We start from the raw sequence: 14184 nt of genomic DNA on the forward strand, positions 1-14184 counted from the left end.
GACTTATCTTCTTCACTACAGCACTGTCGAAGTGCGTTGCATTGTCTGAGCTAATCTCTTCTAGGATTCTAAATCTTGGGGCGACTTCCCTTGTTGGAAGTCACCCCAAGATTTAGCTACCGTTATGGCGTCCGCTTTTGCAACTGGGCAGTCTTCCACCCACCTGCTGAATTTGTCGATCACAACCAACACATATTGTTTCCTGTTCACTGGTCTGACCATATCAACAAAGTCAAAAACAATATGTCGGAAAGGACCATCTGGAGCTGGAGTATGGCCTATTGGGGTGACATGCAATTTTCTGAGGTTGTGTTCCGTGCACATTTCACACGACTGTAACAGATTGTTGACTGTGGGAAGCATGTACGGTGAGCACCAGGTGCTCTGCAAGACCTTAATTACCTCCCACCTGGTAACATGGGAACTTCCATGTGCCACAAAGACAACTGGGGTATCAGTGAAACCAGTGTGAGAAACAGAACACTCCTGTAGCAGGTTCCATGGAGGCACCCCTGTTTACCCACAATTGCTGATCTTCTGGAGAGGCAGTCGCCTGCACCTCCACAAGAGCTTGCAAGGAGGTGGTAGGATCTTCGTCTTTGGTTTCTTCATCAGGGGTGGTTTCATGAACATGCCCAGTTTAGCTCAACATGAGTGGACTGTGAGGCAAAGAAGATGATGCAGCTGACGCTTTTGCAGCGCAATCGGCTGCATTGTTTCCTCTTGTGATAAAGTCTGTAGAAGTGCCATGTGCTGCACATCTAACAATGGCCAGAGAGGCAGGTAAAGTCAGAGCGTGCAGTAACTCAGCATTGAGCGGACTACGACTGACTGGTTTACCATCTGAACGTAAAAACCCTCTCTGGCGCCAAATTGAGGGTCATTGTAGATGTTGGATGCCTTGCCCGATCCCAATCAGGCATGCAGCAGCTAAGGCCTTGAGTTCAGCAGCCTGTGCAGATAGAGGAGCATACAAAGGTTCAATCATGAAAAGGTCTCCAAAGCCATCCTCAAACATGGATACCTGTGGGCTTGGCAGCGGTTCAGCCACCATGTCAGCTCTGGCTTTCAGAAAATTGTTGGAGATAGCGATGCAGTCGTGCGGAATACCCTCATGTGGGAGGATAAGACGCTCAGCAGGTTAACTGTGTGACACCGCGCAATAGTCAATTCAGGCGCAGATAGAATAATATTGTAGCACGAGCGCTGTGCATTTGTTATTACAAAATTTGGTACATTGAGCAAGGCGTGAAAACAGAGGCTAGTGTGCAATGTCAAGGCAATACCCATAGTAATAATAGAGGCCTTTTCATAAGCATAAGCAGCAGCTGCCAATCCCCTGAAACAGGGTGAAATGCATCTGACGGTCGATTTAAGTTATGTGCTGAAATAAGCTATGAGCTGATGGTGCTCACCTTGCTGTTATGTCAGGACTGCATTAGCAAATCCTTGCTTTTCAGCCACGAACAAGTTAAAACGTTTGGCACAAACACACACACACACAATCACACACACATGCCTCAACAGGAAAATTATCAATTATTTGTTCTACAGAAATTCCCAGGTCATGATAAGATCTTGATTTTCATTGAGATTTGTCTTCACTTCTGTGGGAAATCTTCTGTTATTCTATTGAAAAATTAACCAGTGCAACTTAAGGTCATAAGTAGTGAACACTCTGGATTTAGTAATAATAATAGTACATTTAAATAAATTGAAATAAATACAGTACATTGTACACCGCTGTACTTTGAGCAATATTTTTGATGCAAATGGTGACATGTATAAAGGAAGCTGTTAGTGTTGGTAACAGTTAAGAATGGAGGATTAAGTTTGTATGTTTAGATCAACAGGGACTGAAGAACATGTGGATGCACTAAATGGAGACATTACTAACGTTCACAACAGTCCACATGTTTCGTTCTTAGTATATAGCTTTTGATGATGATTTTAATGCTTGTAAAGTGTCTTTGAGTATTTTGAAAAGCGCTCTATAAATAAAATGGATTTCTAGTATTATTATTATGGTTTCATTTCATTTCAGTCATGAGAACAAGTTGACAAAGTGTCATGCTGACCTGGAATTGCACATATTTAACTTTTCTTTGTTTCTGTTGCCTGTCTCATTATGTCTCTGTTGTCTACAGAACAAAGTGTTCATCTGTCAGTCCGTCTTTACTTTAAAGAGGTCCTGTCAAAGAGCAGGTTTCAAAATGCTGCAGTGGGTGAAGCCAGGCTCAGACCTGGGGGTGGTCATGTCTGGAGGCGTGTCATGGGAGGAGTCAGCAACAGAGACTGACAGGATATAAGTAATCTGACAACACCACAGATCATCACACTGGAAGCTCCAGCTGGACGTCAAGAAGACTCTCACACAACTGAGCCAATCTACACAACTTCACCAGGTGAGGACAGACTGGGTCCACAGAGACAGAAACAGATGTACATTTAGAGTTTAACTGAACTCCAATCTGGGTCAAACTATCAGTCTTTTTTTGTTTCTCAACTCTCAACACTCAATATACTTAACAGTGTAAATGAAGTATTGAAAGCTGTGTGCTCACTGTTCTCATCAGGTTGAAGAAATGGCCTCACATCTCAACAACGTTGCTGCCCTGGGTCGACCTTTCACCCTCGGAATGCTCTATGATGCTCGGAAAGATGTACTGATCCCAGGTAAGTCTGAGATTACATTATTGTTGGAATGCTGATTCAGCAGAATTCCAACTATTGTTATCTGAATCTTTATTAAACTCCTTCAACTTCTTATATTTCCTCCGTATGTTTTTTGGCACGCTTCTCCTACATTTATTAAGCTACGGAAACCGTTCAGATATCAAAATGTTCAATTTTTCTTTGAATGGGATCTCTATGGAGAAAATCTTCATATCCGTAAACTTCTTAAACTTCTTAAACTTTGAAAGCTTTCTTCTTCCCTATACTTTAAGCTACAGACACGGTTCCAACTTTAAAATGTTGACAAAACGTTGAACTATTACGGTATTATTCATTATTTTGATATCTTTTACACTTTTTGAAATGTCACAATTTAACTTTTATGATTTTTTCCGTCTTTTTCGGACTTTATAATGGGTGTGTAATGAGCAGCTCAGAGTGTGTGATGTCATCACCAAAGTGAAGAGGAGCTTCAGAATCTTGTGAAAAAAAATATTTCTATTTCGCCACCATTTCCACAATTTTCACACTTCATGCATCATGTTTAGGTGAAAGTGTAGCTAATCTTGTCCTGGTCTAGACATATGACTGTGGAATCCAACAGATTTACACATTTGGCACAACAGCTTCAAAGTGAGAGGAAGTCCAACTATCTGCTCCATAGAGACCGATGTTAATTCTTACTCCAAGAACATCTTGCACAGACAACCGTACAACATTTCTAGATCACCACGAAAGCCTCGTTTTTTACACTACAGACACGATTTTCACATGAGCTGTTCATCAAGTGATCCTTCCTCTCCAGTTCTAATATCAGAGCAATAGGAGCTACGGTTATGGAGGTTTTGAGGATTTCTTTGACAGGTTCTTCACAGCTTTATCTCAATGTAAATTTGGTATGAGCTAATTAGTGCAGTTGATAAACACACAGAGACACACACACACACACACACACACACACACACACACACACAACTTGGAGATATTCAGGCAGAGATTGTTAGACCTCCTGATGTTGTAGATATATATATATATGATGAGAGGTCCAGATGTGTTTTGTTTTGGTTCAATCAAATGGATTTGATTGGTGGACTGTGACGTAAGGTACAGTCCACCAAAAAGTATAAAATCAGACATTAGCACACAGGAATAAACGGTCTCCGCTGGTTGCTACTCCAACTACTACGTCTCTTCTCATCATTTCAGCCACAACATAATGGTGGTGTTTTTACCACAACACTGTCTGCCTGTATGTCTGTCTCTCTCTCTTCGTCATTCTATGTCTCGCTCTGTGTCTCTCTCTCTCTCTCTCTCTCTCTTATACAGTTATTCAGGTACCACTAATACTACTACTACTGCTTTTACTACTTTTACTTTGACAGTAAAATTGCCAATTACCGAGGTATCACACTACTCAGCCTCCCTGGTAAAGTCTACTCCAAGGTGCTGGAAAGGAGGGTTCGGCCGATAGTCGAACCTCGGATTGAAGAGGAACAATGCGGATTCCGTCCTGGCCACTCTCGCAAGGATCCTGGAGGGGGCTTGGGAATACGCCCATCCGGTCTACATGTGTTTTGTGGACCTGGAGAAGGCGTATGACCGGGTCCCCCGGGAGATACTGTGGGAGGTGCTGCGGGAGTATGGGGTGAGGGGGCCACTTCTGGGGGCCATCCAATCCCTGTATGCCCAAAGCGAGAGCTGTGTCCGGGTTCTCGGTAGTAAGTCGGACTCATTTCCAGTGAGGGTTGGCCTCCGCCAGGGCTGCGCTTTGTCACCAATCCTGTTTGTGGATTCATGGATAGGATATTACATTACATTACGGTCATTTAGCAGACGCTTTTATCCAAAGCGACTTACAATTCAGTATCTATCTACACACCGTAGACGCATGAGACTAGTAGAGCAGGAGCCGGGGATCGAACCACCGACCCTCTGATTGAAAGGCGGCCCTGCTCTCCACTCAACCACGGTCACGCCGTGTAGTCGATATCGAGGCATAGTCGTGGGGGAGGAGTGTTTACAGTTCGGTGGGCTGAGGATTGCATTGCTGCTTTTTGCAGATGATGTGGTCCTGATGTCTTCATCGGGCTGTGACCTCCAGCACTCACTGGATCGGTTCGCAGCCGAGTGTGAAGCGGTTGGGATGAGGATCAGCGCCTCTAAATCTGAGGCCATGGTTCTCAGCAGGAAACCAGTGGATTGCCCACTCCGGGTAGGGAATGAGTCCTTACCCCAAGTAAAGGAGTTCAAGTACCTTGGGGTCTTGTTCGCGAGTGAGGGAACAATGGAACGTGAGATTAGCCGGAGAATCGGAGCAGCTGGGGCGGTATTGCAGTCGCTTTACCACACTGTTGTGACGAAAAGAGAGCTGAGCCGCAAGGCAAAGCTCTCTATCTACCGGGCGATCTTGGTTCCTACCCTCACCTGTGGTCATGTGGACAGGGTCATGACCGAAAGAATTAGATCACGGGTACAAGCGGCCGAAATGGGTTTCCTCAGGAGGGTGGCTGGCATCTCCCTTAGAGATAGGGTGAGAAGTTCGGTCATCCGTGAGGGACTCGGAGTAGAGCCGCTGCTTCTTTGCGTGGAACGGAGCCAGTTGAGGTGGTTCAGGCATCTGATGAGGATACCACCCGGGCGCCTCCCTAGGGAGGTGTTCCAGGCACGACCAGCTGGGAGGAGACCCCGAGGGAGGCCCAGGACCAGGTGGAGGGACTATATCTCCAAACTGGCCTGGGAGCGCCTCGGGATCCCCCAGTCAGAGCTGGCTGATGTGGCCTGGGAAAGGGAAGTTTGGGGTGTTGCCCCCCGCGACCCGATCCCGGATAAGCGGACGAAGATGAGATGAGATGAGATGATTCATTTCAGCATTCCAACGCATTCTCTGGAAGAAATGCATTTTCTAGTTAAAAATATTTCTCTGTATATCTGCCTTTTACAGCTTTGCTTAAAGGGACATTGAAATCATTTCACTATTAAGACCTCACCTTTTTAACATCAATACACACCACTAAAATAATAAGCAAATGCTTTTGTATTCCATAACGTAGTTGTGAACAATCATTAGTTAGCAATATTAGGAAAGCATGCTGTATTAGTAGCTGATACATTATCCTGTGATAAATAAGACAATTGAATTGTCGTTATTCTTGTAAAATGTGTAAAATGTGTAAAATTAGCAACCTATCTAAAAACTTGTCAAACTTTAATACTAGTAAATGCAATCACGATTTACTTGGCTTTCTAATTTTTGGAGAAAATAAACAAACTAATATTGGACCTCCTCCTTTTCCCCTCTGCCTATTCTTCTTCACTTCTTCTTTTGTTTTAAAAAGTTCACGAAATTATCCTCCTGCTTTATGTTTTCGAATTTCTAAAGGTTTGACATTGTGGGATGATAAAACTCTACAAGAGAAGATAACTGAAAGTGTTCAACCCAGCAGTCATTTTGAAATGACTGAATCTGACTCCATTGAATCCAAGTCCTCTCTGCTGGATGTTGAAGCTTCTCTGAAGGCCAGTTTCCTCAGTGGACTGATCGAAATTGAAGGATCTGCCAAGTATCTGAATGATCAGAAGAAATTCAAGAATCAGAGCAGAGTGACGTGTCAGTACAAATCTACCACCCACTTCAAACAGTTGTCAATGATTGACCTTGTAACCTTAGACGCCAACCAAATGGAAGTTGTTAAGAAGAGCTCAGCAACACATGTAGTCACAGGCATCGTTTATGGGGCAAACTCTTTCTTTGTGTTTGACAGTCAGAAGTTAGACACCAAAAAGGTTCAAGACATCCAGGGCAACATGAAAGCTGTGATAAACAAGATTCCCTCATTTAGTCTTGAGGCACAAGCTGGCATCAAGCTGACTGATGAAGAAAAAGACCTGACTAATAAATGCTCCTGCAAATTCTTTGGAGACTTCATCCTTCCCTCCATCCCTGTAACATTTGAAGAGGCAGTGAAGACCTGTGGACAACTTCCACAGCTACTGGGAGAAAAGGGAGAGAATGCTGTCCCAATGAAGGTCTCGCTGATGCCACTGAAGAATTTGATTCCTGAAGCTGCTGAGCTGACGAGAGAGATCAGCGTTGGACTGGTGGGGAAGATGCAGGATGCTCTTGAAGATTTGAGGGAAATACGAATGAGATGCAACGATTCTCTGGAAGATGGAGTGGTGGAGAATTTTCCATATATTCATGAAGAGTTCAAAACTTTCCAAAAATTGTGTGACCTCTATGCATCTGACCTCCAGCAGACCATGGCAAAGAAACTCCCCTCCATCCGTGAAGGTAAAGAAGATGAGAGCTCATTAAAACAATTCTTTGACGACAGAGACAAGTCACCATTCAGTCAAGAAAAACTCAGCAAGTGGCTGGATGATAAAGAGAGAGAAATCAATGTCATCAGATCCTGTGTAGATACCATGGAGGGAGCAAAGATCGTCCGAAATCAGTCCGAGCTGGATAAAGAGGTTCTTGATGGAGATGTAGATCATGCTCTGTGCTTTGTTTTCACCTCCATGAAGAGTGGTGATACCGACCTTGATGTGATAGCCACCTACTTGGACTCCACTAAAACAGGGAGTACTAATGAAGACCCGTGGTTCTCGTCAGATAAAGTTTTTACCACATTGAGAGAAAAAGCCAAAACTTTCCGTGACCTTACCAGAGCACATAAGAACAAGCGGGTCAGGTTCCTAATCACAGTCATTCCAAATGAGAAATACAAAGGAGCAACCATCTACCATTACAAGAAGGGCATTCTGGTCAGTGAAGATTTTTCAAAACCTGACCTTCCTTCTGAGATCAAAGACAGAAGAGATATGATCTGGTGTAAGTATATTCATGCTTTTGAGTCAAAAATACGCTCTACTAATCAATGTCCTCCAGAAACCTGTTTGACCATCAGAATTAATGATTTTGTGTTGATCTCTCCATCAGATGCTTTTGATCTCACCCTGGACCCAAACACTGCAAATAACTACCTCATTCTGTCTGATGGAAACAAGAAAGCAAGAAAAACATCAGGAAGTCAGGGTTATCCTAATCACACAGAGAGGTTTGATACACATCCTCAGGTGTTGTGCAGAGAGGCGTTATCTGGGCGCCATTACTGGGAGGTAGAGTGGGATCATGATTTAAGAACTACCAAATCTATTTATGCAGCTGTTGCATACAAGAGACTTGACAGAAAAGGAGGCGGTTCAATGGGCAGTCTTGGAGCAAATATCATATCATGGGCTTATGGCCAATATTCATCAAATTATAAACACACACTGGAGGCATTTCATAATGGTAAGATGAACGAAATTTATTTTCCCTCTGATGGCTGCCAAACAGTTGGGGTGTATCTGGACTGGCCTGCTGGCACTCTGTCCTTCTACAAAGTCTCCTCTGACACACTGAGCCACCTCTACACCTTTAAAACCACATTCACTGAGCCTGTGTACCCTGGCTTCTGGGCTAATAGGGACAACAACTATGTCTACCTGCGTCCAGTTCAATAGGAGCAATGACAATGACTTGTTAGATCCTTGGTCTGTTAATAGAGAGATGGGTTTACAAGTAAAGATTAAACAGTAAAGTAACATCCCATGTTAACTTGAACATGTTTCACAAATTCAAAAAATGTATTCAAAACCCAGAGAGAGCAGGAAAATACATGATCTTATAAAGTTACAACATATGTAATTTTCTGTTTATCATTTCTTTGTTGATTCGATGCACAAACTCCAACTGGTTTCTGCTTCACAGCTTCACAATCAGTTTCAACTTTCTTTTCAAATCACGTTTGAATCATTTTTATTTCTATTTGTATTCCTGATCATTATTGCTTTGTCAAAACAAATGTGTTGACATATACTTTCAAAGCTCATGTCAAAACTTGCATAACTTGTTGTAATGAATCTATTAAGTTGATTATGTTGGGACATAAGGGTTAGGGTTACACAATGGAAACTTCTGGGCGTATTGTGGTTTTCACACTTTACTGACATATATGAAACATGGCACCTGTGACCTATAGCCAAACAGGAAGTCCTGTCTTAAAGTGTTACCTTTTTATGCATATGGTTTATCTTCTTTTAACTTTCCATTGTCTATGATGAGTTACGATCTATTTTTATAATCGAGCTAAGAGTGTTTTATTTTCAGGTATCAATAAACTTGTTACATGTAATCACATATTGTTTAGGGACAGTTCAATGATGATGAGCTTTAATGTGTGTTTTTCTATCATTTCTCAAAATGTAATCATATGTGCTCATAATGTTGACTAAATGTTAAAGTTAATGAAAAAAGTGAACTTTGAGTTAGACTCACTCTGACCTGATGATTGACAGTCAGCAGAGGAGAAGGTTGTAAACTCAGAACCTCTAACTATTGTGATGTTAGGGAGTCGTCCTGTTCAATGAGAGCTAGACAGACACCTTCAAAAGGGGGGGGGGGGGGGGTTAGCAGGAAAGTGTTAACCTAAAAAATAAGTCAGTCAGAAATGATAAGACTGTGAAAAACTGTTTTGTCCAATGATTTAAGAATGATCTGTTGTCTACCTTATATGGACCCGGAGGTTGCAGAAGCGCCAAGGAGAAGTGTATATATAGGAGGAGGCAACAAAGGATCGGGGCTTCTGGTGGTACTTATTTTGTATTATTCATTTTTTGTAAGCTTTTACCTTACTTATTGTAAAAAAACAACAAATAAAACTGGTTTGTATTTTGTACATTCCAACCAAAGTCCAGTGTTGCTCATCTCTGGTGGGGCCTTCGTAGTCTCCTAAAGGTAAGAGAGTTCTTCTCCTGGGATAGGCTGACAGTAGTGAATAAACTAGACATGACATTTGAATGACATTCCTGCTACAAGCTAAGGTTTAAATGGTGTTGTTCAGTATTGTTGTGATTTACTAACTTGGTTGGCTCAGATTGTTTTTGATGCTCTGCTTATGTATCATATGTGATGTTGCAGTGTGATTAGAATGTTTAGACATCAGATGTTGTGTATTAGGAAGCAATGGGGTTAGATTGGCCAGGGTCCTGAAGCTGCCCTTGATAACCGAGCGAGGTTCCCAACCACACGGGGTTCCTCCTCCAGCGGTGGTCTTTTAGAGCGGGTCCATTCCAGTCCTCCTCCACCTGTTGCACACACACCTAAATCTGTTGATATCCGGCTGTCGGGAAGGCCGACGTTTTTAAAGGCAGTGGCTAGTGGTATTAAGTTATCCTGGCTTTTGCCTCCCTAAGCAGGCTAAGTCTTGTGTGTATATTTTGGGGGTGTGTTCGTTACCTAGGTCAGAGGATGCTGAACAAGCCGTCTTCCAGTGCTTCACTCACACTGGGAGGAGGTACAAAAGGGGGGGGGGGGAGACTTAGGGTAAAACATTTAAGAAACCATTTGTGGCAGAATCAGACCGGGCTGAAGCTATTACAACATCTATTGGCCATTCTCCGTTGTGGAAAACAAAGGATTTAAAAATCTGGTGAAAGTGCTTGAGCCATGCTACAAAATCCCCTCACGCACCCACTTCAGTATGAAGATCGTTCCAGGCCTCTATGAAAAGGAAAAGACTGTGACAGCTCATCACGGCGGAGTGGAGATTTAAGGTCCGGTGCTGTAGACACGCCCCCTCTGTGAGAGTCACACAGACACAAATCTGGCACTACCCTTTCCCCACACAATGTAGATATATTCTCATCTTTCTGAAAAAAAATATCTTAAATATTGTGGTTTTCATGTAAGACTATGAACCAAAGTTATTTGCCTTAAGTGTTCTTGAAATTATTTTAATTAATAAATGGAAAGCAAAGTATTTGTCCAACCCCCCACCCTTTTCTTTGCTGATCCGAAAAATTATCTGAACTGTGACTCAAAAACCGCGGTACGATCCGAACCGTGAGGTTTGTGATCCGTTTCACCCCTAATACCTAGAGTGGTCAACCGGTGTTATACATCTGACGAGCCCGAGGTCAGGGCGAACCGAGGCCTAAGCTGTCTAAATTTATTAAAGGCACCTACATTTCCACCTCTTAACACGGTGGGTAAAATCGAAGGAACTGTGAGTTGGATAGTACCGTCTGAAGACGTCAAACTGAGAAGTCAGTCAGCTGGATTGACGCTGTTAGTGAAAGTGGTACACGATCATCAAGTAAGTGATTGATTTAGCATTGTATGATCAAGTGGCATTGGAACTCTAACGGAGAGTGGCCCTTTCATGTACCCACACTTAAGGAAACATGAGTGATCAGGACTGGTTTCTGCCCCACCTCATAATCTCCCTGGGGGCTTTGGAAGTGGCATGTATCCAGTGATGAGTCAAACAGATGAACATTGCACCATGTCTTCCTCTGGTGGTGAACAGGGGGTATTTCAAAGGCATTCACTAAAGGTCCCATCCATGCCTCCATCTAGTGGTAATCCAGAAGAACGGCAACGAACATGGCCTCAAGATAACAGACATCTATTGTGGGCCTGAGGGTGTAGCCTGCGAAACACCTCAAACTTGAACTGTCTGCCTGGTATCGACCTGGCGATGTAAAACACAACACCACACCACAGGTGTCACTCACCATCTTCCGAAAGAACTTGGGCCTATGGTGAAACGTGGACTTGGAGCCTAATGGATACCCACCGACAACCCCTACATCCTCAGAACATCGGATGGAACCATGACCAGAAAATCGCTGGTAGTGTAGGTCTCAAAACTTCCGCAGCTCTTCTTACTGGACAGAAGGTCAGTGCATCAGCTGATGGGGATCGCTTCACCTAACAACGGACAACCAGATGTGAAACCGCGTGATCATCCGCTGCTGAACAACTTACCAGACACACTGTGGACAAAACATTACACAAATGGGGGATTCATGACCTTTGCAGGAATAGTACCAGTCCAACTCTAATCAAACACCACACTTCAAAGGAAAAGACAATACCCAGTAACTCCTGCACAAACTTCTGGGATAATGGAAACAATGGCCTACTGGAGGGAGGAGTGTTAGAACGGACTATAAGCCTGTGTACCACTCCCCTTTACCCGGTGCAGAAACAAAACTCGTGACGCATGGTACACGACTTAAGAGCAGTAGATGACGCGGTGGTAGCTGAAATTCCTCAAGTACCGGACCCTTCGACTCTACTGTCAGGGATTCCACCAGACGCAAAGTATTACGCCGTCATTGACTTGTGTTCTGCATTTTTTGGTGTGCCACTTCATCTAGACTCACCGCACCTGTTCGTGTTTACTTTTGACTGAGTGCAGTATCAGTATATGCGCCTTCCACAGAGGTATTTAGAATCTCCATCAACCTAACCGCCTGTTGGCCTCTGATCTCTCTACACTTGATCTTCCATCAACTGTTATCCAAACCTTGATGATATACTCATTTTCTCATCACAGGAGCAGTATGAAGCAGACACTATGGCAGTCCTAGAGCATCTGGCAAAGGGAGGTCTTAAGCTGAGTAGGGACAAGCTCCATTTTGCCAACCAAAAGTCAAAAACCTTGTTCGGGATCTACAAGTTCCCACTCGAGGCACTCGAAGCACTGCAGCCCTCACAATCAAACAAATGTTGCCATTCTTGGGACTCAAGAATGGCAACATTGCACTCAAGTCTCAACCACTTCGAGATTAAACCGCGGTTCAGAACAAAACCGTCCCCAGGCCCCAGACATGTTAACACTTTGTTCTGTAAAGAACAGAGAAATAATGAGACAGGAAACAGGTAGAGAGCTTCCTTTCTTGGCTTCAGCCAGACTTTATTATACACATTTGTGTGTTTTAACTGTACTTTGACTACATTTGTTATGCATACATTTCTCTTTATGAACCCAGGTGTCTCAAAACAACACAACATTCAACTGGTCACATTGGCCTGCATCACAACAGAAACAAAGAAAAGTTAAATATGTGCAATTCCAGGTCAGCGTGACACTTTGTCAACTTGTTCTCATGACTGAAATGAAATGAAACATGTGGACTCTGGTCGTTTACAGTTGTGAACGTTAGTAATGTCTCCATTTTGTGTATCCACATGTTCTTCAGTCCCTGTTGATCTAAACATACAAACTCAATCCTCCATTCTTAACTGTTACCAACACTAACAGCTTCCTTTATACATGTCACCATTTGCATCAAAAAATATTGCTCAAACTACAGCGGTGTACAATGTACTGTATTTATTGCAATTTATTTAAATGTACTATTATTGTTACTAAATCCAGAGTGTTCACTACTTATGACCTTAAGATGCAGTTGTTATTTTTTCAATAGAATAGCAGAAGTTTTCCAACAGAAGTGAAGAAACACCTCAATGAAAATCAAGTCTGATCATGACCGGTGAATTTATGTGGAACAAATACTTGATCATTTTCCATTATGCAAAGTAGTAATAGAAGCTCTGTTTCAACAGGTAAAAAGGGCCATGGAAGAGAGGCAAACTCTTCCAGATCCACAGAGTGCGGTCCAACCTGGTCAGTGGGTATACATTAAAATCCACACGTGGGACAAGTGGGGCAAGCCGAGACGGACAGGACCACATCAAGTGGTGTCCGTAAACTGTAAGTCACTTTAAGTGACATAAGTATGGATAATATATAATCATAAAATGTTTTTGTAACCGTAGGAGTTTGGTTGTCTACCTCTTTTTACCTGTTGAAACAGAGCTTCTATTACTACTTTGCAAAATGGAAAATGATCAAGTATTTGTTCCACATTCACCGGTCATGATAAGACTTGATTTTCATTGAGGTGTGTCTTCACTTCTGTGGGAAAACTTCTGTTATTCTATTGAAAAAATAACAACTGCAACTTAAGGTCATAAGTAGTGAACACTCTGGATTTAGTAATAATAATAATACATTTAAATAAATTGCAATAAATACAGTACATTGTACACCGCTGTAGTTTGAGCAATATTTTTGATGCAAATGGTGACATGTATAAAGGAAGCTGTTAGTGTTGGTAACAGTTAAGAATGGAGGATTAAGTTTGTATGTTTAGATCAACAGGGACTGAAGAACATGTGGATGCACTAAATGGAGACATTACTAACGTTCACAACAGTCCACATGTTTCGTTCTTAGTATATAGCTTTTGATGATGATTTTAATGCTTGTAAAGTGTCTTTGAGTATTTTGAAAAGCGCTCTATAAATAAAATGGATTTCTAGTATTATTATTATGTTTCATTTCATTTCAGTCATGAGAACAAGTTGACAAAGTGTCATGCTGACCTGGAATTGCACATATTTAACTTTTCTTTGTTTCTGTTGCCTGTCTCATTATGTCTCTGTTGTCTACAGAACAAAGTGTTCATCTGTCAGTCCGTCTTTACTTTAAAGAGGTCCTGTCAAAGAGCAGGTTTCAAAATGCTGCAGTGGGTGGAGCCAGGCTCAGACCTGGGGGTGGTCATGTCTGGAGGCGTGTCATGGGAGGAGTCAGCAACAGAGACTGACAGGATATAAGTAATCTGACAACACCACAGATCATCACACTGGAAGCTCCAGCTGGACGTCAA

General features: G+C 42.6%; 1 protein-coding gene across 1 annotated transcript; it reads left to right on the forward strand.

Annotated features, from left to right (window-relative positions):
- Positions 1-2391: 2391 nt before the first annotated feature.
- On the forward strand, positions 2392-9122 carry LOC137886675 (stonustoxin subunit beta-like). The gene is made up of 4 exons (XM_068729233.1): positions 2392-2405; positions 2577-2676; positions 6056-7510; positions 7619-9122. The coding sequence occupies exons 2-4, from the start codon at positions 2586-2588 to the stop codon at positions 8182-8184; spliced, it is 2112 nt and encodes a 703-aa protein (XP_068585334.1). The 5' UTR covers positions 2392-2405; positions 2577-2585; the 3' UTR covers positions 8185-9122.
- The last annotated feature ends 5062 nt before the right edge of the window (positions 9123-14184 follow it).

The sequence above is a fragment of the Cebidichthys violaceus genome, unplaced genomic scaffold, assembly GCF_023349555.1.
Source record: "Cebidichthys violaceus isolate CVI_PGR_0920_01 unplaced genomic scaffold, fCebVio1.0.p SCAF_45, whole genome shotgun sequence".
NCBI lineage: Eukaryota > Metazoa > Chordata > Actinopteri > Perciformes > Stichaeidae > Cebidichthys > Cebidichthys violaceus.